Source organism: Spea bombifrons, chromosome 4 (genome assembly GCF_027358695.1).
Source record: "Spea bombifrons isolate aSpeBom1 chromosome 4, aSpeBom1.2.pri, whole genome shotgun sequence".
NCBI lineage: Eukaryota > Metazoa > Chordata > Amphibia > Anura > Pelobatidae > Spea > Spea bombifrons.
In genome coordinates this window covers 65,529,000-65,556,198 of record NC_071090.1, presented here as the reverse complement: position 1 = coordinate 65,556,198, position 27,199 = coordinate 65,529,000, and the positions used below count along the sequence as shown (strand labels likewise).

General features: G+C 37.5%; 1 protein-coding gene and 1 long non-coding RNA gene across 3 annotated transcripts in view; both read left to right on the top strand.

Annotated features, from left to right (window-relative positions):
• Positions 1–14,622, top strand: part of CAMK1D (calcium/calmodulin dependent protein kinase ID) — a 109,417-nt gene extending 94,795 nt beyond the window's left edge. For both annotated transcript variants that reach the window (XM_053463275.1, XM_053463274.1), the window contains 7 exons: positions 404–530; positions 3,509–3,584; positions 7,574–7,686; positions 9,868–9,946; positions 12,479–12,566; positions 13,060–13,192; positions 14,151–14,622. In XM_053463275.1, the coding sequence (XP_053319250.1) occupies positions 404–530; positions 3,509–3,584; positions 7,574–7,686; positions 9,868–9,946; positions 12,479–12,566; positions 13,060–13,192; positions 14,151–14,281 (747 nt within the window). In that variant the 3' untranslated portion in view covers positions 14,282–14,622. The remainder of the gene's footprint in view (positions 1–403; positions 531–3,508; positions 3,585–7,573; positions 7,687–9,867; positions 9,947–12,478; positions 12,567–13,059; positions 13,193–14,150) is intronic.
• A 4,404-nt stretch (positions 14,623–19,026) lies between these two features.
• LOC128491096 (uncharacterized) lies at positions 19,027–20,234 on the top strand. Its single transcript, XR_008354006.1, has 2 exons — positions 19,027–19,700; positions 19,736–20,234. It is a non-coding gene; the product is annotated as an uncharacterized LOC128491096 (long non-coding RNA).
• The last annotated feature ends 6,965 nt before the right edge of the window (positions 20,235–27,199 follow it).

Below are 27,199 nucleotides of genomic sequence, written 5' to 3'. Positions count from 1 at the left end.
AATACACTGCGTTTATCTTGTTTCGCAAGGATTGAGGCTATAGAACATTAAGTATATCATATGTGTTTTATTTGTCTGCTGTGGCTTGGCTTTTTCTTGCTTGTTTTGTTTTTTACTCAAATATATTTCTCAAAAGCTTTGCGCTTCTTCAATATAAATGCCTTAAATGAAACAAATAACTTTTTTATTTATGTTTTAAGTTGAAACTGTTCTGAAAAATATTCAATATAGATTTTCTAGATCCGTTTGCAGAATATTCTGGATAAAGGGAGGGTATATGCTGCTCGGATAGACTTGTTTGTCAAAATTAAAATATCCAATTTTCTATATTACTTAATACCTATCTTTGTGAATCATATACAATTATTTCACGTTTTCTAACATGTTACTTTTCTGCCTACAGCCTGAAAACCTGCTATATTTTAGTCAGGAAGAGGAATCAAAAATTATGATCAGCGATTTTGGGCTTTCAAAGATGGAAGGTAAAGGCGATGTGATGTCCACAGCCTGTGGGACCCCAGGGTATGTTGGTAAGTGATACGAGTTCTAGTTTGGAAGTTATTGTTTTATGTTTAAAGGATCAAAAAACAAGATTTTATAAAATGGAAAATTCTGAACAATATTTCTGTTAAATTGATTTCTGCATGGTGTTTCCACCATGAACGGACCCCGTCTCTGCCTCAGGGATCCCAGCCTGCGTTACAGGATCATATGTAGTCAGCATGTTGTTTAGCTCTGAGTGGTCTAATTTATAGTGTGCAAGTTACATGAAGACCAATCTTTTCCATCTGCAAAATGATTCATTCATGTAAATGGATGTTGCTATAATGTCTAGTTTTGTTATTATTAAACATCAAGACTCTTAATTACACATGTTTTACTCATCCTGGAATTCGAAAACGTATAGGCCAAATCTGAATAGATTTCTTTTCCTACTTCCATAGCCTCTTGCCAGGTTTCACGTATTTACATCATTTAAGAATTGCAATCACAGATTTTTTTATGGTGATCTGCAATCCAGCAAAGTGGTTCAGAGATGTATGGAAAATGACTGGGAAACCACAAAATGTGAAATAATTTAGGTGGTTAGCATGATTTTAAGGTAATAATATTATTATGATAATTATAATGATGGTATCATTGAATATGAAGCAAGTGGATTTTGATCTGTGAGTTGGTGCGTGCATTTCATGATTTATTTTCAGAATGATTCCAAGGCTGCAGCTATCGAAACCTATCTTCAGGGGTTGGCAGTTGTATTGCACAAGTTCTTACTAATAATTATAGCCGTTTTTGTATAAGGAGCTTTTAACGTGTATGCACAGAGGTGGTTCAGGAGTCAGTCTGTCTGATGCCATCTCTACAACAGGGTTTTGATTGTTCTTCATATAAGTAGGTTTACATATACACTACAATTCAAACATTTAGGGTCACGTAGCTGTAATCATGGAAAACAATGACATTTCTAGCTGTAACATAATTAGAAAAGGGTTTTCTAATGATCAATTAGTCTTTTAAACTTTAACTTGGATCAGCCAACACAACGTGCCATTGGAACACAGGAGTGATGGGAGTGATAAAGGGCCTCTGTATGACCTGTGAAAATATTCCATCACAAATCAGCTGTTTCCAGCTACAAGTAGTTTTCAACAGTAACAAAATCTACACTGTATTTCTGGTCCATTTGATATTTTAATGGACAGAATTTGCTTTTCTTTGTAAAACAAGGACATTTCTAAGTGACCCCAAACTTTTGAATAGTGTAAGTTACAATGACGGCACCTGTATGCACTGCAACAAAATTCAAGACAGCGGTGTCTCAACTAAGCCCCAACTCCTCTACACTATATGGTGAACATACTTGATGAACCACATATCTCATTATTATGGCTGTTCCTTTATTGTACATACAAACTGTTTCTTTTTTCTTAGACTTAAGCACACATATTTAGAAATATGTTAAAACACATTAATGTGTTGAAGAGGAACTGAATAGTCATATGCACACTTAACTCCTACCTTCCGTGGTTATGTGTAAGATTGTCTCATACCTGTGAAAATCATTAAATCTTTGTAGTTAAACTCTATTTTACAGATAAAGCTAATAATAACAAATATTCCAGTCTGATTTCTGAGCTCTCCCCATTCAGCTTTACTTACCATTCCTTGTATATTTCACAATTAATGTTTCTTTTTCGTGTATTTTAATATACATTGAAAATATTACTGAATGTACTAGAATGTAGGAATGTTCTTACCTTCATAGTTCTTATTATACGGAAAAAAATTGATTTGGGATAAACCTGGTATGCTCATTGTGTCTGCAGTCAAGTACCTAGACTTACCGTATATTCCGGCGTATAAGACGACTGGGCGTATAAGACGACCCCCAACTTTTACAGTCCAAATATAGAGTTTGGACTATACTCGCCGTATAAGACTACCCCTCTACCCAGCGTACAACAACCAGCCAATCACGGCAAGCGATGTACCTTACCGGTGATTTGCTGGTTGATTTGCTGACATATACATACATGCACTGCCCTTACACACACACACACACATATATAATATATATATATCTACACATATGCCTGTCCATACATACACATTTATACACTGCCCTCACCACACACCCCTGCCTTTACACACACATGTGTATATATATATATATATATATATATATATATATATATATATATATATATATATACACACACACACACACACACACACCAGTATATATATATATATATATATATACACACCAGTGTGTGTGTGTGTGTGTGTGTATATATATATATATATATATATATATATATATATTTCTCCCCCCTTTGTCCCTTTCTCCCCATCTCTTACCTTATCTTCTGTCTTCTTTCTTCCATCCAGTTGTGGGAGCCCGATGTCTGGCACTTCAGACCTCGGCTTCCCTGCTCTCTAATCACTACGCGCCGGCTATTGATGCCGGGCGCCGGGACATGACGTCATCCCTGCGCTCGGCATCAATAGCTGGCGCCTAGTGATTAGAGAGCAGGGAAGCCGAGGTCTCAAGTGCCAGACCTCGGGCTTCCCTGCTCCCTCATCACTACGCGCCGGCAATTGATGCCGGGCGACGGGACATGACGGCATCCCTGCGCTCGGCATCAATAGCCGGCGCGTAGTGATTAGAGAGATTGGTGGCTTCGTGGGAACCTCCGGCTTGGTAAGTACCCGGCGTATAAGACGACCCCCCACTTTTAAGAAGATTTTTTGGGGTTAAAAAGTCGTCTTATACGCCGGAATATACGGTACTTTATTTTCTCACTTTCAAGATGAGAGGTTTTCTACTTAAAAGCTCATGCTCTACGCTTAATATTACTATTAATAGCAAGTAACAACGTAATTATTTTGCCGTGTTATACATATTTTCATTGATGTGAAAGTACCCCATCATCTATTTTTTTTTGCATAATCTGTACATTTTAGCTGTGAAGCTGTAATATTTTTCTTTTCATGTTTTTTGCAGCTCCAGAAGTGCTAGCACAGAAGCCTTACAGCAAAGCTGTAGACTGTTGGTCTATTGGAGTGATTGCATACATTCTGTGAGTGTACTTCCCTGCTTCTCTGCTTATAGATATGTTATGTCTACTTGCTACTGTCCATCTTTTATCATTTTGTATGAATCCAGATGGGATTATTTTGAGAACATCAATGGTCTTTTAAGGTTGCTACTTTTCATTAGTTAAATGCATTAAAAATTATTTTTTTTAATAGACAGAGCATATTTAAATATACACTATGCTCATTTCAGGACTATAATGATTTTTTTTTAATGCAAAAAAAATACAAAAGGGAAAAAATCCAAACTAGATTTTGGTTTATTTTCTTCCATTGATTTCAGGCTACTTTATGCCTGAAAGAATGCCTTGTACTGCTTTGTTCCTCCTCTGCACTGTAGCCTGTCTGATGGGCTTCTATGAACAGGGTGCCACTGGGTTCAGCACTGAATCTAGCCGCCAAGCTGAAATGCACTAGGAGTACAGCGCTTTATCCAGGTCACACTCATTCACTGAAGCCTTGACGTCAAAAGGGCACTGGCAGGTGAGTGCACTAGCAGCATTTGCCATAGGAACGTAGCTTAGACTTCAGCACATATGAATGCCTCTCCAAATAATAGGGGTGGTACATGACTGCCTCTTTAAGTGTAAAGTGTAAATGAGCATTCTAACAATTATTGTGATGTGATTTCCTATATCACTTACACAGTTGTAGGATTAAGTGTGTCCAGAGCTGGATTTGCCACTAACTTTCAGTATGGCTCTGTAAGTAAATACGAATTCCCTTGGTCCCCCAAGGGGCTTAAAAAATGTACTCATATGGCTCCGAACAGACTGCAATGTAAACAGCACCGTAGATTCCTGCGCATTACCCCTATCAGCACCATGGACAGAGGACATGACATGAATTGCTTCATTAATGGCTAGCAGTACCTAGCATTGTAAAATTGGTCACAGTGATGACCTCTATGTATGAACATGGTTCGCATTTCAAAAGAAATATTTATCAGAAAAATTGCCCTTCGTACATTATCTCTGAAAATACCAATGGATTTCCTTTAAAAACTCTCAAATACTCATGTGACCGTGATTAAACCTTTTTAAGGCTAGCAGACCATATCATCATGAGGGTTTCCTACTTCTCTTTTTTCATGTCTATCCCTGGGCATCCTGTGGCCAATGCTCACTAACTTATAGTATGCTCCATGAAACCTTGGTGCATCCTGCTATAGTCACTACTTATTATTATTAAATTAGTAACAGTATGCCTAATTCTTCCACTGAGCTGTCCCCAGACCTTGGATTTTGCAGTTGTACCTACATGTGTAAATTACAAAAATGCCTAAAGATATTTAATTTAACAGATATTTACAGTTCCATTTAAGATGAAATTGTGTTCTGCTGTGGTTTGTTTTGGTTGGCATGCCATACTGCCAAATGGCATTAACAGGACAGTTTATTGCCCTTGATACTCCCACTATAGAAGAATGCACCCCTGCTGCAGCAGCTACAGTCCTCTTCCATTGTCTGACCATCCTTGCTACTGATACTCAGTGGGAGCACTTCCCAAACATGTGCATGGAGCATTCCTTGAGTCATGACCTGACTGAAGATGATTACTGTAGGGCATTTAGCTTGGGGTTAGGGAAGGCGTTCCACATATTTCACTTGCATATACAGTACAAAACCCCACCCAAGGACCATGAAGTATCTCTTCAACAGGGATGGTGAAGTAGAGGAGCGTGGCTCAATCCAAGAGTGAAATACACCATAAAAAGAGGAGGCTAGTTTCATGTGGAGTCATGCTTGGTGACATCAGACTTGTCTTCCCTTTTCATTGTGCCTCATACAATGCTCTGGGATAACAGATAAAAAGGTAGTCTAAAACAGAATCGCACCTTTTATTTCCCAGGTTATGTGTCTGGACTCAAAGCTATAACTGTTATCTTTGACCTGGATTTTGAATTAATTTTCATTTTTATAAAATGTATTATTTTTTCTAATACTTCATGAATGAGAGCTGCCTACATCAATCAATTGGATTTTGTAACTGTATAGACATTCAAAACATCTCAACATGCACCATTTCCAGGAAGCTACATTATTTCTCATAATTACATGGCTGCTCAAGGCCCTAATTATTACACCATTGAGTAACTAATACCACTAAGGTTCTCTAGCTCTTCGGGAAGATACTTCCTGCCGTGTACAGCTGGGGGAATTCTATACTAATTCATATGTAAAAGGTAATCTGCTGGCACAAACACCAGCACATTTTTAAATTTAGCACATACAACAATGTAGTGAATATTAATAGACCATAATGCATTATGTGGCATTGTATCCCTTAGCCCACACAGTCCATAAACTGTCCTGTAGTGGGCTGCATTGTGCACAAATGTTCCACAGAGTGCAATGGAAAAATAAATTAAGTAATTTCCATCCCAGTGAGGTCCTACAGTATTGGTACTGTGTTCTAAATATAGTATTATGTTTCACTAGATCATCTACTCCTTTTTAGCATAGATTAATTTTGGCCATTAATAGGTTTGTATTTTCAGTCTATGGGGACAGCTCCCCGTTCTTCCAAGATTGTGCCCAGAAGCTCCACCCTCTTGCAGGAGTGTACCAGCTACAAATTGACAAGCTGTTTGGGCGCTCTGACGAGATGTTTGGGGACACAGATGGCACAGGCAAGCTGTTCAGGGGTACCGACAAGCAAATATGGTACGGACATATCTGAGGGCACTGGCAAGCTGTTTTGGGACAAATATAGCACAGACAACCTGTTTGGGGGCATTGACAGGCTGTTTGGGGACTGTTTGATGGTACTGAGAGGCTGTTTAATGAAAAAGATGGCACAGACAAGCTGTTTCGGGACTCAGATGGCACTCACAAGCTGTTTGGAGGTACTGGCAAGCTGGACCGGCCCTGCAGAAGATATACAAAAAACATTTTTTATTTGTTTTACTTATACCTATACTTCTGACTATGGAGTTAAATGGAGCCTACTACCATGGTAACAACTGTTAAAAGGTGCTGCATGCTGACAGCTGATTAATTGCCAGCATGCAGAAAAAGATATTGGATCCCTATTAACATGCAGTTAAACATTGTGACATCACAGGTGCCCCCATCTCTATAAATGAATGTAAACAAGTAACACAAAATATACCCATTTGAAAAGGGACTGATAAGCTCTTTAACTCGACAGCCCTCAAAAAGCTATATTATACTTATGTAAATGTGTATTTTCTTCCTAGATTTGAAGGGGGTAGTTTAATTAATTATGGCATTTAAACCCATCTTATGCATGCCTGCCATGGTATATACAGCATTATGCAACCCCTACATTGTGTGTCTATGTACAGCTGCCTATAATGGATACATTTATAAAAGGAGGGACATGGCTTTTAAGGAAATTATTTATTTTTTGTTTCCGTTATTATTGGCTTAATATGTATATAATAATGTTCATTTGTACTATTATATTACTGCATGTTATTTCTTGACTCGTCATGAATATATACATATAGGTTTCCCAAGGTAAAGTATAAACTGATTATGAGGTTGTCACCTAAATATAATCAGAGCAAAACTATGAACATTGTCCTGGCCTCCCAGAGGGAAAAATTTCTCCTAACTACTGACTCCCATTAAATCTCAATTAAATCCATTTAATATATCTGGAGGTTTGTAATGTCACCTGTAATGTGATTGAAATTGCTACGATACCGCATTGATATTTACATTTTCCCAGCAAGCATATAGTTAACCAGATGACGGCTTAACACTGGGCTGCAAGAGAAGAGATTCTTTTTTTTCTGCTGTGTCTTGTGTAGTATTGCTTAACTGCTTTATTAGTTAATTAAGTAACCACTGACAAATATGCTAAATGTGGCCCTTTTGCTCCTAGGGGGTAAAATCAACAGAATTTCATCAACCAATGTCAAAGAAGTGCAGTTATGTTCTCCGCATTTTATTTGCATTGTGTAAAAGATGACATTGATTGCCTTGTGTGTGTGATCTTTCAGCCTCTGCGGTTATCCCCCTTTCTACGATGAGAATGACTCCAAACTATTTGAGCAGATTCTTAAAGCTGACTATGAGTTTGATTCTCCGTACTGGGACGATATCTCCGAATCTGGTATGTACAACATAAATATTTTCAGTTTCAGAAAGCTTCAGTTTTGACACAAGGCAGTTCCACCCATGCTACAGAATTAACAAACTAATGTCAAGCAATAGCTGAAACATTGTTATCATGAGTAAATTGAAACACAATGAAAGATATGAGCTAAGTATTCACTTATTTGTTTTTCTTTCCAGACATAATATTTTACAGGGAATGTGCCTCCTATCTTTCCCATTCTGTCCACCGTCTCATTTTATTTCTCTGTACTTCTACATTCTACTGTCAGCCATTCACTGGTCCATTCCTCGGCAAAGACCAGCATCGACACATGGGGATTTTGTTTTAAAAAGTGGCTTTATCACCATAGCAACTGCTGGAATTACCCAATCAGCAGGAACAGCATGAGGCTTGCTGTGGCAATAAAACCATTTTATATGTGGGAATTTTTAAACACAAAACACACATTACCTCTCTTCTATACTTAGCTTAATCTATTGATCGACATTTTCTAAAGCATTTTATCTTTTATTTTACAAAGAAAATAATTGGTGTTCAATTGGTATTTAGTACAAAGTTTACAAACAGCCAGCTTACCGCATATTCTGAAAAGGAAGACCGTTCTTTATAGCGCTTTTTACTTGTACAGTAATGTAAACCCTGGCACACTAATCGGTGTGCAGTATCTGGAAAATCACAAATTATGACCGCAATTATTTCTTGCTAGTTTACATCTGTATGTGTTAAGCAGTAAAACTGCTACTTCGTTCTGTATGGAAGTATTATCTGTGTAACAGATCTGGGTGTTAAAAGAGTCCCCCACCAGCCTGAAAGAATGGCATTTGAGTGAAAATATATAGAAACCTATTTAACCTATTTAAATACCGTATTTGCTCGATTATAAGACGACCCTGATTATAAGACAACCCCCCAAAATCTGAATATTAATTTAAAAAAAAGAAAAAGCCTGATTATAAGACCACCCCAGGCTTGCCACTCTGCCCCCAGAATGCCTTATACCACCTATGTGCCACTTTGCCTCCCTGATATGCCTTTTACCCTCCTATATGCCACTCTGCCCATGTTATGCCTTTTAACCCCCTATATGCCACTCTGCCTCCAGAAATGCCTGATAGTGCCATATAGGGGGTTTAAAGGCATATCATGGGACAGAGTGGCATATAGGGCGTTAAAAGGCATAACATGGGCAGAGTGGCATATAGGGGGACACTTACACACCATGACACTAATATACCCACCTACATACCCACTCTGACACTTACCTACCCACTCTGACACTTAGATACCCAGACCCTAATATACACTCAAGCAACTAAGGTACTTCACTCACTGTGATGTTTCAGAAGGCGCTTACAGAGTTGCAGGGGATCTGGATCTTAGTCTCATAGTCAGACCTCTATTTGAGGTCTGATTAGAAGACGACCCCGATTATAAGACGAGGGGTATTTTTCAGAGCATTTGCTCTGAAAAAAACCTCGTCTTATAATCGAGCAAATACGGTACTTTATAATGACCTTTTCGCAATAGAACAAAGCTAATAACTTGAAGCTGCTTCAAACGGATGTGCGTTTATGAACAAATATGTATATGGTTATCCCAAATTTAAAGATAAGATTTGTGGTTTTAACAGAGAGAACAGATGGGCCAAATTATGCTAACTATGTTAGTTATGGTTTGTTTTCATAGGATGGACTGTAAATGTGATGCTTATTCTGCCGGTATCTGTATCGGTGCAGTGTGTTTACTTTTAGTTGAGTATGATCTGTGAACGTTGTGTGTGCAAATTAACCATTAGTTTCGTTTGCTCTGTATATGTGCTGCTCTGCATTGGTCAAGCTCTGGTAAAACAGATGGAGTGTGGCCGTTTGATTAATTACACACGCAACCTCTGGTAAAACGGCGAAATACAACCATTTGCTGTGTTTGTAACCAAAAGCATTTGTTGTCTTTAGAGAACACCAAGGTCAAGGAATAACTCGAACCACAGCAAATTGTGCGTTATTGTAATATTAATCTTCTTTGGTTTACTCGATCTCATTTTACACATAAACAAGGACCACTCTCCATATAACGGCACGCAATAATAATGACATTGTAAAGTGGCAAGAGTGAGAACAGCTGGATGTCATTATGATGTAGTTTTTCCAACTGTTCAACTATTTTGTCTTTGTGAAGCTAAGGACTTTATACATCACTTGATGGAGAAGGATCCCAGCAAGAGATACACATGTGAACAGGCTCTACGACATCCATGGTAAGGTGTTACTTACATGCATTTATAATGCAGAACTGTTTCATAGGTTATAGGTCATAATACAAATATAAACCCATCATTCATAGGCCTCTTAGGCAGACAAAGAGACAGTAGGTGACACACATTTAAAGCAAGGGTATGCAGTAAAATAGACAGTTGGCTGTATCTTGGATGGACCTAATGAAAAGCCAATATTGAGATAGATATATATATATATATATATATATATATATATATATACGGTATATATATATATATATATATATATAAAGAATACAGTTCGGAAGACAACAAGAAAAAAAGATGAGCTTCTCTGGGGGGGCTGGAACAAGACCATCAACAATGAGATGTAGATATGTAGAAGGTGTAACAAAATTAACATTTGTGCATATGTATATGGAAAAATGTTGCATCATTGCAACCCAAAATGGAAACGAGTCATGGTTTGTCTTGTGTCAAAGCTTCTCAAATACCCATATAAGTGGCTAGCTTAGTACCAAATAAATGGGAGAAACAGCATAACTCTATTTATCTTTATCAAATTTGACATGGTTAAGTTAGTCCAGCTGGCTAGGCTTGAGGCAAATAGCAGTGTCACTTCAGAAATAAAGTGTAGCTCCATGCTGAAGAAAGTAACCTGGTTATGCAAGATGGCTCTGAGGACACAACCCAGCCTTAGTGTCTAGGGGACCTTTTGTGTATTTAAGCATAGACACAACAGTAAGGTTAAGAAGGCCCCAATGAATGCAGGAATATATTGGAATCTCCATTCTCATTAAAGGGACAGTCCAGTCATCATATGTACTTCATGAATATGATAGCTATTTGCCTTGCAAGAGATGTGCTCAGCTAAACACATCTCCAGATGGGGTGTTTTCTTCCTACCAGTCATCATCAGCACTGGGTCAGTGATCTTCATGCGCATGTGTATAAAACACTCACAATGATTTCAATTTGAGTGCTTTACTGCTACTGATTGGCTGATTCAACTCTCAGAATGGACAGGAGGCATTCTACTGGAGCTCTGGAGCTGCAGCTTCTCCATATTTTGATTTGAAGCTTTCCATCCGGCAGGCTATCTTTGCTAATTTAAAATGATATGAAAGGTGCTTGCGTCTGTAGAAGGATTGCAAACAACACTTGTTAGATAAGTGGGTTTCCACTTGTTTATTGCTCATAAAAAGGTGATGTCGCTGAACTTAAATATGAACCCAAGGTATTCACAATACTGATAACAATGGCAGCCTCCAGGTCTACAGCTAAATTATTTTTATTGGAACAAAATTAGATAAAAGAAGCTGTTCTTCGGTACTTTCCTGCCTTACAGCACTATTTTTGTGGTCAAGGAGGAAAATATTTTTCCTCATTTTAACTACCGGTAGCAGCTTCACCTTGATGGGTGATATACTATAAAACTATAAAAATCTTATGTATTGTCTGGCCTGATTAAACAGGTGGCCTTTTCTTTGTTATTGATCTTTGAGAAATATGTAGAGAAAAATGAAAAAACAACAGCATCAAATGTAACATTTTGCTAAAACATAACCAGGTAAAAATAAGCTGTTGAACAAATACAAGGATTTTTAGACGCTCTTTTAGCTGTTTCTGCAAAGTATGAGATTAGAAAAACCCAGTAATGTGTTGGCTTCGCTCTCGGGGTGTATTTGATCCACTTAAACAGCTTCCCATGCGCCTGTGTTTATAATACTCTAGTACATTAAATAATACAACCTTGGCAGGAACCATGAAAATAAGATTTGTATTGGCAGGAAAATAAATCATTAAAGTAGCTGAGTAAAACTGTGCATGCCAGAGTTGATCTAATTATTGATAGCAACTTTATATGGCTTTGCTTGCGTTTTTGTACTTTCATTTGAAGCATTTTATATCCTTCATTTTATCTGCCAGCAATTTACAGATCACTGCATAAATCGGGGCATTTCAATTCAAAATATGCTTACGGTCTCCAGCAGTAAATGCAAAAAAACAAATATCCACTGATTTCTTTTGTTGGAAAAGATAATAGAGGTTATGTATAAAAGGAGATTCTGGTTGAGAGTTTGAAAAGTAGTCTTATCACCATAGCAATGATGAAATGACTCAATCAACTGGAATACTGGTTTAGTTGCTGTGGCGATAAGACTACGTTAGCCAACAGTCACTATACTTAATACCCAGGGTTTCTTTTAATTCAACAGGTAGATGATCCAAAGCCAATCTATTTTGGTGTTTCTACAATTTAAATAAGTTAATAATAGCAATCAGTTTGTGCCATTTGAGAAATAACTTTCATGATAAGTGGCAGAAGTTAAGAGGATAACATAAGTACAATGTCCAGGCTGTACTGTGATACGCTGGCCAAGAGGTCTCCCCCAACTATTCTAAATGGGATATTTAGTTCAATGCAACTGTAGTGAAGGGGAGCTTTGTCAGATTATTCTTGTGTACCTTTTGAAGTGTTTAGGTAATAGATTGTATCAAGCAAAATAATATGTTGAAATAATATTCACTTAATATTTCATTACTTTTTAGGATTGCCGGAGATACAGCCTTATGCAAAAATATACATGAATCTGTCAGTGCTCAAATCCGGAAGAACTTTGCAAAAAGCAAATGGAGGGTAAGTGACTGCTACTGTATATCCTTTGTCTGACATGGAAGTAACTCTGCGTCCTGTTACAGCTTAACGGGGTCTATTCACTAATATTCACTAAAGAGGTAGTTTGCAGTAGACTTGAACCTTTCAGGTCCCTGATATCACGATTCATTATGAAGGCCAAACCCCAGTGAGTTTCTCACAGAGTTGGCCCAAAGCTTCAAATGCCTTCTTTGGTGAATAGACCATACATTTTGTTTGATTTTTGCATAATTGGCAGGTGGGAAACCCATTAAGACAGATCACTTAAGAAACAACAAACATGGAGCACCAGGCTGCTCCACCATAAAGAGTGAACAAGGTAATGTGGGAGGTAAAACAGCCACAGACTTTTGAGGCATAGAACGGTAGCAATGTGATGAATCTGAAATGTTGCATTAAAAATGTTATGCCACTTTAAAAAATATAATTTACTAGAGGTGCGCAATTAACTCTCAAGTGCTTGTCTTCTTAACAGCAAGCATTCAATGCCACAGCGGTTGTGAGACATATGAGGAAATTGCACCTTGGTAGCAGTCAAGACAGTTCAAACATGTCTAGTGGTCACAGCCCCGCAAGCCCTCTTCCAGATGGAATGAATCGCAAAGACTGTACGTATGCTGATAAAAAAAACTATCTGTACTATAAAGAGCTTACACGGGAAGCTTACCCAATAAGTGAGTCAAAGTTGGCTAATATGCTGTATGTATTAAATCATATAATAAACCAGTGGGGGTAGTAGAATGTGTGTAATGTTTAGTACAGTACATGAACCATTTCCCCATAGGTAATTTTTTCCCCTTTTTAAGGCCAAGAATGTGTTTCTGGCACTGTGTGCTTTAGTCTTTGAGTGATCACACAGGTTTAAATGTTAAGTGACAGTTAATGGTTTGTGTACATGATTAGCACTGGGGAATGTATTATGATGTCGCAAAATGGTAATGATGCAACCTTACTGGGGAAATACAATACTTTTAGAACGTCAATGTTTGTTTGGTGTATTCTGTTGCACCAACACATTGTACAGCTTTGTATAGCGATACATGTACAGCTAACCAGGAGAGGAGAGAAGTTTGTGCCTCCTCCAGCACAGACTTCTGTACACATTCCCTCATGGTCGCCATACTCTATACCGGTCTAACTCATATACCGGTGACCTACTAGAACAGGCTGGGGTCCTACCACAATCGATGTAGAATGTAGAGTGATGGTTTCAGGCCTAGAATGCCTGACTTCATAATAACCCTCCGTGAGCTTCTCCTGCAACAACATGCGCTGAGTGTCCCTGCATCATGTATAGGTAATGTGTGGAGATTTCTTGTGACCTCCCTGTATTTAACTATACATAATTCATACCATCTCCAGCCATTTAAGGAAGAAAACCTCACTGGTGCCGCTAAACGAATAGTGTTTTACAGTGTTTGTTTACTTAATTGTGATGGGCGCATGCTCCAGTGTATACATGATGGTGTATGCAATAAACTAATAGGCTGTGTTATTATGTACAATGAAAATAAGCATTCTATCATGTTATATATATAATAGCAGGCTTCTTTATTTCCTTTTCAGGTAAATCCCCATCTAATCCCTATAGTTTCTTGTCAGGCGTTTCCTCCTCCTCCACAGCCATTTCTGCAGTCGGCGGAGATCGGAGACCGAGGCCAACCTCTGTCACGACGGTGCTTTCTGGGAGCAAGTGATCAGCCAAAGAGAAGCAGGGCAGGGACGGAGTGTATGCGCTGCGTGTGATTTCATTCTAAATTGTGCACTCCAGGATGGAATTTTTTTATGGCCATATTTTATACTGCAACAAAAATGGTTTAATGTATTATAAACTTAAATGACTCTATCTCCACCTAGGCAAAAAGTAATTTCTCCATATGGGGCGCCGCACCTTGCAATGTTCTTACTACTGGACGTTACGTTTTTTTCTGATAATCTTGCTTTATTCTCAATATTGGTAATGGTACTGTTTATGTTGTATTTTTTTCCATTAATTGAGGTCTCAACTGGATTATTTAATACAAATTTGTGTGCATTACTATCTAGTTTTATTCTGTTGGTAAACACTTTCATCGTGTTATCTTTCAGAGGATGTCTTTTGCGAGTGAGGATTCAATTTTTGTGCATTTTTCAAGGCCGTTCTTACTAAACAGAGGATGGGATAAATGTAGCTACTACAGCAGTAACAAAGTGCATTGAAACTGTAAAGTTTCTTCCACCGTGACCGCAAGCTACCTTTTGATAACAGTGTGCCAGGTTGGGCTGACAGTGAGGTGGACTTACCTGAGACTCAGGTGCGGTAGGATTCAGTCCAAAAAAGAATCTTTGCCGATCTATGAGCACCATCTTCCTAATTGGCTGTAGCCACGACTCACTGTTTGCTGATTCAGCACTCCATAGTGCTAATAGGCAAGTTGACTAGTGGCATTACGGTTGCATGATCACCCCATAGGGTGATGAGACTCCCTGTCATGTGGCCCCTGTGATCTGCTGCCCTAGGCTAGAATATGCCACTGGTTATTTTATAGCAGCAGATTCACTGGCTGGAGTCAAACAAAATTTAAAGGTTTTAACTATTTGTGATGTCAAACTACGCACCCCTGTAATAACTGCCTTCCTCTAAAACCTAACTTGCTTCCTGCATTTTAACTCCCTTCCAAGATGTTACTTGTATTGTCATATTTACAACTGGGCAAAATGTATTCAAAAGGGTCTGACTGTGATTTCTTTTTAAATGTAGGATTACAGATATACAATAAGTTGCCAACGTGACCTATTCCAGAGCCATCTGTCAAAGTAGCTGGAGGGATATGTCCTTTGGGGCTGGGGCAGGCTGGCTTTCAGTGTCCTGAATTTCAGTGAACTGATTATTTTTAAGAGGTCTCAAAAGTGTAAATATTTCCTTTAAACATCCTTTATTAATCCGTTGATATAGTTTGAAATATCCAACTATCCATGGTTCTCCAGAACATTAAGCTACTGTTCTAGATTCTGTCTTACGCCGATTCCATTTTGTCACACACTTCCACACTGTTTTCTCATCCGTTGTACCACTTCCACGCAATCAGTGAGAACACAGTGGGAGAAAGCAACTGGATTGGCACCACTACAGGAAATTTAGTTACAAGGAAGAATTATATAGCTGTATGTAAAATTATGGAAGAATGGTATGGTTTCTTATAGACATTGTGTATTTAAAGAAAATAAGTGAATTGCAATGCTTAATAGTCTCAGATAATATCAGAATTATGCAGCTCCTCCACATTGCGAAAATATTCTATTTGACATATCAAATCCCATCTACTTACCATGCTTCTCCCATATGAAGGTTCTTCATTCACTGGCAGAAGTATTTTACTTTCACAATTCCACTTACATGGGTCTCTAAAAACTCTACATAACCAACCATATTTTAATGTGTGTTGGACTATAGTAGTCAGGATTTGCTAGGGGTAAATAATGTTGCTAAACACACACAGTATTGTCTGTAATGTTAAACTGATGGACTTTAGTTTGGTACCAATGTTTTTTTATTTTTATTTTCAAAAAGAAGAGGTATAGCGATTAGACCCAGAATTTGCAGGTGAGAAGGGATGCATAATGCATAATTAACGCAGGAATATTTCTTGAAAGTCATCGAAGTGATTAAACAATACATTATACAGGGCCAGTCCAACCCTTTTTGCAGAAGAATTTCACCAGAGATGGCCCTTCTTTATGTGTAGGGAAATAGATTTGAAATGTTCCAATCACTTTAAGTTTAATGAGTATACCATAGAGATTTTGGCTGAACCTTAAAACAAAGGGAGGTTCGGGTAGTGAGCAAAGAATTCCACCATCATAGATTTACATCTGTTATGTATCCTATGTAAAGAGGTATATATCGTCAGAGCTATTCTCAGGGCTTTCTCACAGTGCAAGTTCTCATGTGTAAAATAAAAGAGATCATATGTATATTCATGAAACTCCTAGATATATCCAGAACTGACGCTGGCCACTCAATTTGCCAGTAAAGTCGGTTTATAGTGAGTGACTTGGGGACCATGTGTAGTGCATTTTGTTTCAGCTGATAGAAAGAGTTGATTTAATTTCCATCCATACAAGTCTTCCCTCAAAATGCAACTCAGGATGATTCCTTAATAGAAGTTGTTTATAGCTTTCTGGCTGAAAAAGAGCTTCAGGCAGACGTCCATTGTATCCACCCTAAAAATAACTGTTTTCTGTCTTTTTGCCATCGTAGAGAGCACATTAACCATACTCTTGCTTGACATCTGTTGCTGATTTCTAGATTCGAAAGAGTGAATTAGAAAACCTGGCAAGATGTAAATAGTTTTGACCTTACCCATATTTTCAGACAGCAACTATAAACTTCCTGTTTCTTAGCTAATGGAAGAATCTTGTGTGATATGGATGAATATATTTATAATGACAAAAGCCAGTGTGCACAACACTACATTGCCAAGGAAATAATGATTTTTGTGGTTTTAGTTTCCGGATCATCAAATTTGTATCTTCATAAGTCTTTTACATTTATTGTAACCCTGTACAATGTCATATAACTTTTACCAGACCCTCCATGCAGCATTGTATTTATAGCAACATCATACGGTCATTCAGGATATGTAGGTGGTTTATAAATAGTTCAACATTGCAAATATATCATGCCTGTGTGCCGGTCAACTTACCTTTTTAACTATATGATATGTAAACAAACAACAGATTTACATCATATAATACATCATGTCCCTAAGTAACTTCCAAGCTGCTGGGAAATCTCAAACATTTACAAGACTTATAGCACTTTAAAATCTTCGTATGATTTATTTATGTTTGTTCTAGAAGTGGGGAAAGCTCTCCGTGCATCATGCCCTTTTATAATCATTTTCAAACTGTTTCAAATGAGAAAAAAAAACATGTTGCTTCATAGAATATATTTGCATTGATTGTATGTATTTCATACTAAAACACAAGTAATTCAATGAGTTAATAAATGGATGATGAGATGTGATTCGATGGACAGAAATTAACTGATTGTGGTTTAAAATCACCACTATCATAATTGAAGGAAGTTACCCTACGGGCTATAATATCCTACTTGTCACTGGCTTCTTGTGGCAGGCAATGCTACTAACACGGAAGCTATTTGTAAGAAAACCGCATGAAACTGCAATGCATGCCCAAATATTTAAATCTATACCCTATTCCCGGTGCCTTTTTAGTTTCATGTTTTAAAACATTCCAGTCCAGTGTATTGTTCTTCAAATTATATAAAAAGCCATCATCATCATCATATAGTAGCTCTTTGTTAAGTGTAAGGGCTGCAGTGCATGGTGACATGTAAGTTGGTCGGGGAGAAAGGCATCCAGCAGTGGTGGAAAATGCAACATGCTGAATATCTATGCAGTAGTTTGGGTGTCTAGATAAGATGTGTGTTCTTTGTTTAGTTAAGCATAGCCATGGATTATGGTGAGCATTATGGGAGTTATAGTGGAAGCTGGAGTGCCAAAGGTAACCCAAATGTGGGAGTTCGACTTTCTTGACCGGCATCACTGCGCGTCTACAAAACAGTAATGTTTTTATGCATGTCCTGTCTTGGATTGTCTGTCTGTGTTGGTTTTGTAATACAGTGTCCATAAAATAGCTGAATAAAAATCTCACCACAGGTCATTATGAACTTCAAAATGTCATTGTCATGAGGAATGTGAAAACTCTTGGATAAAATGCATGAGCTTCCAAAGATCAACTGAATACCTGGTTTTATGTAACTGAAAGCAAATGCTAAAACACTAATATTCTGAAAGAAATTATGTTATCAAATGGGTAAAAGTTCTACAAGAAAAATAGTTTTGTTATAAATCATGCTCATTAACTGTCTCAAGATTGATTTTTTTGCATCATGCAGTGTTTTGATGCCACACATTATAGCTGTTGTCTTTAAAGTGTATCCGTTGGCATCAATAAAGTGTGATCTTTTCAATTTTATATCCAACTTTGTAAAATTCAGGACTACTCCACCTCCATGGTCTGCATCCCAGGTACAATAAAAAACGATGTGTGCCTTTAAGAAATGGAGCACCAAGATGTGACATCATATCCCAGAATTCCATGTCTTAAAGGCTTTTTAATGATGTAAATAGGCTGGTTGGGGAGATTTTCATTGCCCAAGAGGGAAATCTGCACCCCGGTTTTGTACTAGTGGACTGCTACCCCCCCTGGACCTGCTGCCTTAGGCCTAGTCGGCCAAGGCCAGGGTACGTCACTGACTGATTATGCAAACATAGAAAAAAGGAATAACACTTTAAGAATGTGTTAACCAAAAAGCTTCTAGTTATTAGAATGCCTTATCTCAAAATTCATGTCAATGGTCTCTTTTTTATATCCCATCTTAATATCTGGGAACCTCTTGGGTTAGGCTACGGGAGCTCTTCCTCATCTGGGGGAGTGGCTTTGTGAAGGGGTGGAGCAAGCTCCAGACAGCCTTTAGTAGATGGGCAGAGAGAGAGAGAGAGAGAGAGAAATAGGCGATGAATGGAGACCCAGGGAAAGAGGGCTTCCCAGGCATGAATGAGGCCATACTAGGATTTACATATCAAGACCAATTCTGTTGCATGTTGGTAAAAGTATCAGCAGCGACATTCCATTGCTTACTATAGTTATAACATTGTATACATAAACGCCATTATACTGTTTTTCAGTAGAGCTATGCCGTATTTCTTGTATTGTGATACATAGGAATACAAAACATAAGGCTGTAAGCTGCACATTCTCAGGAAAGAGGGCTAATTGTGTGGCCTGTCTATATTGCCAGTTCATGTGGCGTGACAGGAATCACATCCAATTTTATGAAGCCATAATGGACATCTAGAGATCAAGATGATTTATTCATTAAACCACATATTGACCCAGGATATGATCCTTCTGGGCTTATCACTATAATTAACACTGATTTGCTTCGGTTTTTGCAAAATGATAAAATATACTGTGTGCCCCAACATATTACTCTGTTTCAATGGAAACTAATAACTTGATCAGGTGAGTTTGCGTCAAGACGGAGGTACTTGATGTATAATATATTTACACCATGTGTCTTACATGATATATGGTATACATCTTATAGTTTTGTTATCTTCAATGAACGTTTATTTTCCAAGACCTAAGTTTATGGTGGATTTTGGTTTAATGGGATGCATCTCCCCCACTGTTTTATTCCACAAAGTAATTCAACATAAACTTTGTGCTTCATATGTTAAATAGAATAAATTTTAGAAAAGGTATTTTATATATGATTGTGCCTGGGTTTGTTTCAAAGAGCTCTTCATATAATTGGTTTTCAGTATATATAAAACACAGGTGACAGCAGCAGCATGCACTGCTATGTCTTGCATGCTGCTAATCAAAGATATATTACCAGGTTTCATAATGTTCCATCAGTGTCTCTCCGAGTGAAGGAATGTATTCTACAATGCATGTAAAAATGCCTCCAAAACATTTAGATTTGGCTGCCAAATTGTAATAAGATTATATATATATATGAAAATATTCTCTGCCTTGACAATCATATATACACATGGTTATGTCTGTCATGATAAGCTAACGGGATGCCTGATTGTTTTATTCAAATAAATCCAGTTTAATCACCTCAATATGAAATATGTCTTTTTTTTCTAAATATTTTTTTTTATTGTATTTTGTGTATTTATATATTAAGAAAACTGCTGACGTCAAGGAAGAAAATTGGAATTAACCTTTGATGCTTGAACATGGGTTAGCCATAGGGAACAGAGCGGTTAGAAGCAATTTAGTTGTGATTAAGATACATACACCACCATCAACTAATACACTGAGTTTGCTGATATGTTTGGTGTTAGGTTAGCAAGGTACTCAGTGGTAGCTAAACACTTACATTATCATCCATTATACTATTTGTATAGTTTTCTCAACTTGGGAACAATTTTATTGAACAAATATCTAGTACCAGCGATGTGATAATGGCTCTAAGTATAAACCTAGGGTAGAAGTCCTTTTCTTATCGAATCTGTGCATTTTCTTCTAGGTGATTTATGTAACTGTGTATAGAACTAATATTTTAGGTCCCATGTGGTTTGGCATTAAATGGGAACAATGACCTTCACAGCTTTTAGCATGACTAAATTCATTAATTGTAACTACCTATAGGTGGTATGCTTTTTGTTTGTCAATTAGTCAGTGTAATTGTTCAGGAGATATAGAAAGGGACTATGTTTTTTTATGAAAGCTGAAACATCTCAAAGCTAACACGTTAATGAACTTAAAATCCTGATGATCTCCTCGTGTCATCCAATTTTCTTTACAATTACAGCAGAACAAATTGTCTGCCACAAACCAGAATTATCAAAACGGGGCAAATACCTTTAAGGAAAAATCCTTTCGTAGTTATTAAAGAAAGTTATGACAGCTGTTCCGAGTGGTGTGTGTGTGTGTGTGTGTGTGTATATATATATATATATATATATATATATATATATATATAGAGTGGGTTTCTAATGCGTATTTATTCAATATTTTAATCTGTAATTACAATGATAATCTAAGATTTTGGGAAAATGACAGGTCTGCTCTAAGCACTCCCTTCCTTTCTTTCATATAAAATGCATAAGGGATTCAATTTTGCATGGGCTTCAGTGCGTTTTACTACATGTAAATCGATGCATACATTCTTTCGTTATGGGATTCCAAGAATGAGACTTCTGCCATATTTTCCTTCTTGCCCTGGGTATACAGAAAACAGGGAACATAAGCAGGAGGCATACTTAAGTACACTTCCTGAACATGCTCTGTAGCCCTTCTGTTGAAATCAAAGGGAGTAACTGCAGCCATTTACATATCCTAGCTGAACATCGTGCTAATTTTCTGGTGCCAAGAAGTAAAGACTGTGTGTGCCAATTAGTTTAAGGTTCACGCAAAAGTGACTATAATATGCATTAAAAGTTTAAAAACAAAATGTTTGGGGCACTAGACTGTTCTTTGGGGAAATGTATTTTGATTGCTGTTTCTGCAACATGTGCATGCGTTCCCCAGTAGTTGTTCTGGGAAAGGTTCTACTACACATACATACATACATACATACATGTATACATGTATAGAAACACATATTGTGCATACATAGGCACAAGTGACTTATTTTTTTCTCATACAACATTAAACTTCTTGCCTATATGATTGATGTATACTTGATTGGCCTCTCCCGCCAAAATAAGAATTATTCCAAGAAAGTATGCTATCCAGCATTCCCTCTGGTTGATGTTTTAAAGTCAACACAACTGTTTGTAAAGAGGAAAGATGTCAGACATATGAGAAGACATTTGTTCAAGAGTAAATCTTGACCTGTTCATATACACCAATGTTAATAACGTCTGATTGCTATTGTTTCATCTCAGCTTCCAGGAGTGAGTCATGATGCATCTAGCATATTCGCATAAGTGTGCTGCCAATGGAAAAAAAAGTCCTCTAAATAAAAAATAAAAAGTTTGTTTGAAATGTAGAAAACCTGTTTTTTTATACATCTGCTAAATTATTCATCTCTGTCAACATTCAACATTAATATTTGTGCTCTAGGACCATTCAGTTTCCAAATTCTACTATGAACATTTATTTATAAAATTTCATTAAAAAAAATGATTAAAAAAATTGCAATCGTTTTATTTATATATTTTATTAAATATTTCTAGAAATATATAGCATGATAGTTACTGGAGAACACTTCTGGATTATCCACACCTCATATATATGGCGCTGGAGCTGACAGATATACATATCGCAGTGCTGTTTTAAACATGAATGCTGAATAATCCATCCCATTCCATTCTACCCATTGTAGCCCAGGCTAATTCTGTAGAATCTTTAAAAAACCATAATTGAGAAACTTTCATTATTGTTATCATTGCCAATGTACTTCAAGAATGTTCTGGACCTAGTTTGTGCAGAGTCTGTAGCTTTTACAGCTATATTTCTCATAAATACCCCGAAGCCTGAAAGATTTATAGCCTTGAAAAGAAAACCATTCCATGTTGTCACCAGAATGATCCGCACATTGTATATATATATGGTTTGACTGAAGCTACATTCCTCAAAGGCTGAGTCACCCATTTCAAATCTATGCAACCAAATTAACAATTAACGGGGAGTATATTTAATTACTACAGTGCCATATGCATACTATTTATGTTTTTAAGTAAATCTATTACAGATACTACCATATATATTTAGATTTTCTTGAAACACAAGAATCTCACTTCACTCATGATGTACTCGCTCCTTGAAGGCCAAGGAGAAAGCCCTTTAATGCTATCCATATGTTTTCCTAAGTTCTCATAGTAACAAGTTCTTAGGAACGTCATCTCCACCGGGAAAAATGTGATTGTGATAGACAACAAGAGACCATGAGCTTAGTAGTCGTTACAAGACAAAAGTATTCTCATATCTCATCAGCTTTGTATAGAGGATATGCGTATTGGGTACATATCCTTCTGTCTGCGGAGGCTGAGAGGTAATCCCAACCCTTCTTAGATGGCCAAACGTGCACCACAGAACCTCCTAAATTCAAACAATATTGAGACATTCAGCGACACAGAAAACCCACCGCAGAACGCACCGTGATTGCCCTGGAGAGAGGCCACAAGTGCCATAGCAACAGATGTTGCCTCTTGCAAGATGGCAGCGCCCACTAAAAGACAAACATGTTCCAAAGAGGGTCAGTCCAGATTGTCCTGAGAACCCTGCAGGTTGAATACAGGTACTGCATTCAACCATACAATTCTACGGATCCCAACTTACTGATCACAATAGGATTAGTAAAATATATTAAAAAAAAAAAAAATACTAAAAAATTAAAATGGTTAAAAAAAAAATCTGGTAACATGTAAAAATAATTCTCCAGTGATGTCACTTGCAAAATCTCTCATTGCCAATACAAGTTTTGAACTGCCAGCAGGTGGTGCCAAAATGTAATTAACATGGGAACTCCTGGACTGTACCTCCAGGTTTGTTACACCATACCCCAAGCTCTCTTGTATTCCAGATGCAAGCATAACGTTTTGAACCACCAGTAGGCAGAACCAAAGGGTGATTAACACCCAATAAAAGTTGAAGGGGCATACAATCCTGTTTTGCACTAGTTTGTGAACATAAAAATACTATTGCACATAGTTACAGATGGGTAGGATCTTGTCCCATCACACCTACCCTTAAAGGCTGTCCGAACCAAACTGCTTAATGGGGAGGAAGAATCAAGCAGATGTTGGTAACATTGAGAGTAGAACGCAGTGAAGCGATAGTGGATTTTTAATGCATGTCTGTTTTAATGTAGAAAAAGAGACATCTGGTTTAAGCTGTTCTGCAATATATTGAAAGGCATTGTTATAGGAGCTAAATATCTATGTTTGTAAAACATATCTCATGTATATTTCCTCTACAGGGGGATATAGGGTCATAATTAGACTTTTCTGTAGCTGTCACTGTTTTCTGTAAGATAATTGCTTCCTGTGGACATGATAGACATTTTGGAAGCTTTCCAATGTGCATCCCAATAATTGGTAACTTGTTTAAAAGCAGGCCTCATTCCCAAAGTCATCTATCCAGAAGAATGAATGAGATAAAACCCAGACGTATTTTGATTGTGTATTTCCCTTAACTTAGGGTCATCATGCAGGATGTGGTCAGCATTTAAATTACAACCTCGTTGCTTTAGATAATGAGAATGCGAAGTCTGTATGAGTTACAATTTCTAATGCTCAACACCATGAACATAACAACAATAAATTCTTACTAAACTAACTAGTATTAAAATACATTTGGTTGTGGGAAAAGTGACAGATTTGTTGTATGTTTTCCATATACCTTTTACAAGATAAAGGAACTTCTAATTTGCCTTATCATATAAAGCATGCCAGTCTTATAGTGAGTGGAGAACATATTTTGTGCGACTGAAGAATAGGAACTGACCACAAGTTCCAGGGAATGTTTGCCATGTGTGCCCAATGGCTAGTCCAGACAGGTTGGCATCCCTAGCCTCAAGATTGCTTGTAATATTAGTTTCAATAAAATGCTGATATGCACACAGAAATGATTCTGTAAGCGATATACAGTATAATATCTGCTTCTTGCATACACAATAAACAGGCATACATACACATAGTATACATCTCTTTAACAACATGTTGACAATGTATAAATCTACAGATACAGAGTTAAAATATATGTCTATAAACACTGTGTCATGTATACATTAATGGTAACCATAAAATGCCAGTGAACCACCCACCAATTAGTGCAAAAATACCAACCTGGAGGAGGACTAGAATTCCAGCTAGAAAATAGTGAATAGAGCTGCTTGCCCTGGAAAAGGGGACCCCCTAGAAAATAGGCCTATAGCAAACAAATAAATAACCCAATGGGCAATGCTTGAGTATAAATACAAATAAAGATACACAGAAAATACTTTATATAAATCTTAATAGATAAAAAAAATAATGCTACAGGACAGCCCTGGCTGTCGCTGTCACCTTCCTCACAGAAAAACGTGGCCATGAGATGGGTAGTCGATTTTCCCAGAGTAAAGATGCTCCTCCAGGGAAAAATGGTCTCCAAAATTGACAAACACAGGAAACAGGAAAGGACTAACATTTTTAACACATAACACAACGGCGTGGGATTATGCAGACAACATCTCTCCAGACTAATCTCCTCACACATTCATTTGTGGAGAATACACAACAGATTTGAAGGGATTAGGGAAGTAACATTTAAACATAGACTAGACGGCGAGCCATTCTTAATATCCATATAAATGGAAACAATAGGGTAAAAATACAGAATATTTCAATTTAACCCCTGTATATTAATGGTAAACCGTAGTCCCAATCATTTTCCTAAAATGGGGGTCAAGCATCTGTTACTGTAATGTTTGCCTCCAATATTGCATTATTCTGTAGAGTGACAGCGCTGAACAGAAAACATTTCATTAAGCGATACATGTCTATTACTAAAAACAGAAGCTCTGGCACATGTCGGTACCAAGGAGCAAATGCCCATAATGTGTCTCAGGAGGAGCCCATAAAAGTACTCATGGCATCTGATTTTGAAAGATTCTGAATGGAAATATGACCATTTCTTTAATTATGCTTTGGAAAGTAGACACTGAACAGTTTGTACCGTGTCATATTTTTTCTAGTTCTGCAAAATAGAACAAACTACACAGGATGCCCGCTAACAAAAACTGCAGAAATAACAAACCAAGCTTTTTTTTACTGTTACAGGAAGAAAACGCATTTTCTCATTTTCCTGGATGAAGACAATGTTATGAAGAAGTCCAGACATATAACAGACAGTTATTTCACTTCATATGAATGCTTTACTTGTAAGCCAGAAATATTCTCCCACCTCTTTGTGTTTAATGTGAATGTAAATGGATTCACTTATGTAACATGGCATTGGCAGTCAACAGATGTTTGGATTATAAGAGATTGTAAAACTGCAAGAGGTTTCCTGACTTATGACAGCTAAAATACCACAACGCATTGCAGTCCCATTAGTGTTACCCATCCAAATATTTCTCCTTCATCTTGAAATATTTATCAATTTGTAGTTTTTGCTTTTAATTAACTATTTAAAGACAAAAGGGGTAGCATCACGCTAATTTCCAATGCATTCTTTAAACAGACGTTAAAAAGGGTTAAAGTAATGGTAATTAAGGTTTCATTGTAAAAATCTTCTGTTGAGTAGGAGCATGCCGAGGTGGGTGTCACAGGTGCACATATATCAGGAACCACAAGATTTGGGCAACCCTGCATATGTGCTGTATGTGCACCTATTCTCATTGCCGCCAGGCACCTTTGGGGTTGCTGGATTCTCTGCTTCCCTATGGATTTTGCAGCGTTACCCACTCCTGACTCACCTACGACTTATCCTGTAATAAAAGGTCCTCATAAACCGGGATTTCTGCCAGCTTCCTTGACTGGAACATTGGTTTTCTGGCCTCTGATTCAGTTCTTGGTCTTTGCATGTGCTATATGCATATACATATATGTATATTGGTATTTGACTCCTAGCTCCAGACACCATTTACGTTTTTGTCTTCTGATTCTGCACCTTATCTGGATCCATTTTTGTCTGGTTTAGGAGTTGGTATGAGATGTTAGTGTGAGTGTCAATGTATAAAGTTAGAGTGCCAGGGGTGAGCCTAGGGTTTCTGATGCGAATGAGTGGAGCGAGATGGTGTGTATGGATGTGTAAGTGTATGGATGTGTAGGTGGATGGATGTGTAGGTGGATGGATGTGTAGGTGGATGGATGTGTAGGTGGATGGATGTGTAGGTGGATGGATGTGTAGGTGTATGGATGTGTAGGTGGATGGATGTGTAGGTGGATGGATGTGTAGGTGGATGGATGTGTAGGTGGATGGATGTGTAGGTGTATGGTGTTAGAGTAAGTGGGTGTTAGAGCGAGTTTGTTTTTTGGTATATGCATTTTAGTTACAGGGAGTCACTAAAGAAATACTGAACCCTAGGCTAACTAACCTTAGGCTCACCACTGATGTTGTGTTAACATTTATTTCAGAAGGGTCCATGGTTCAAGATAGAG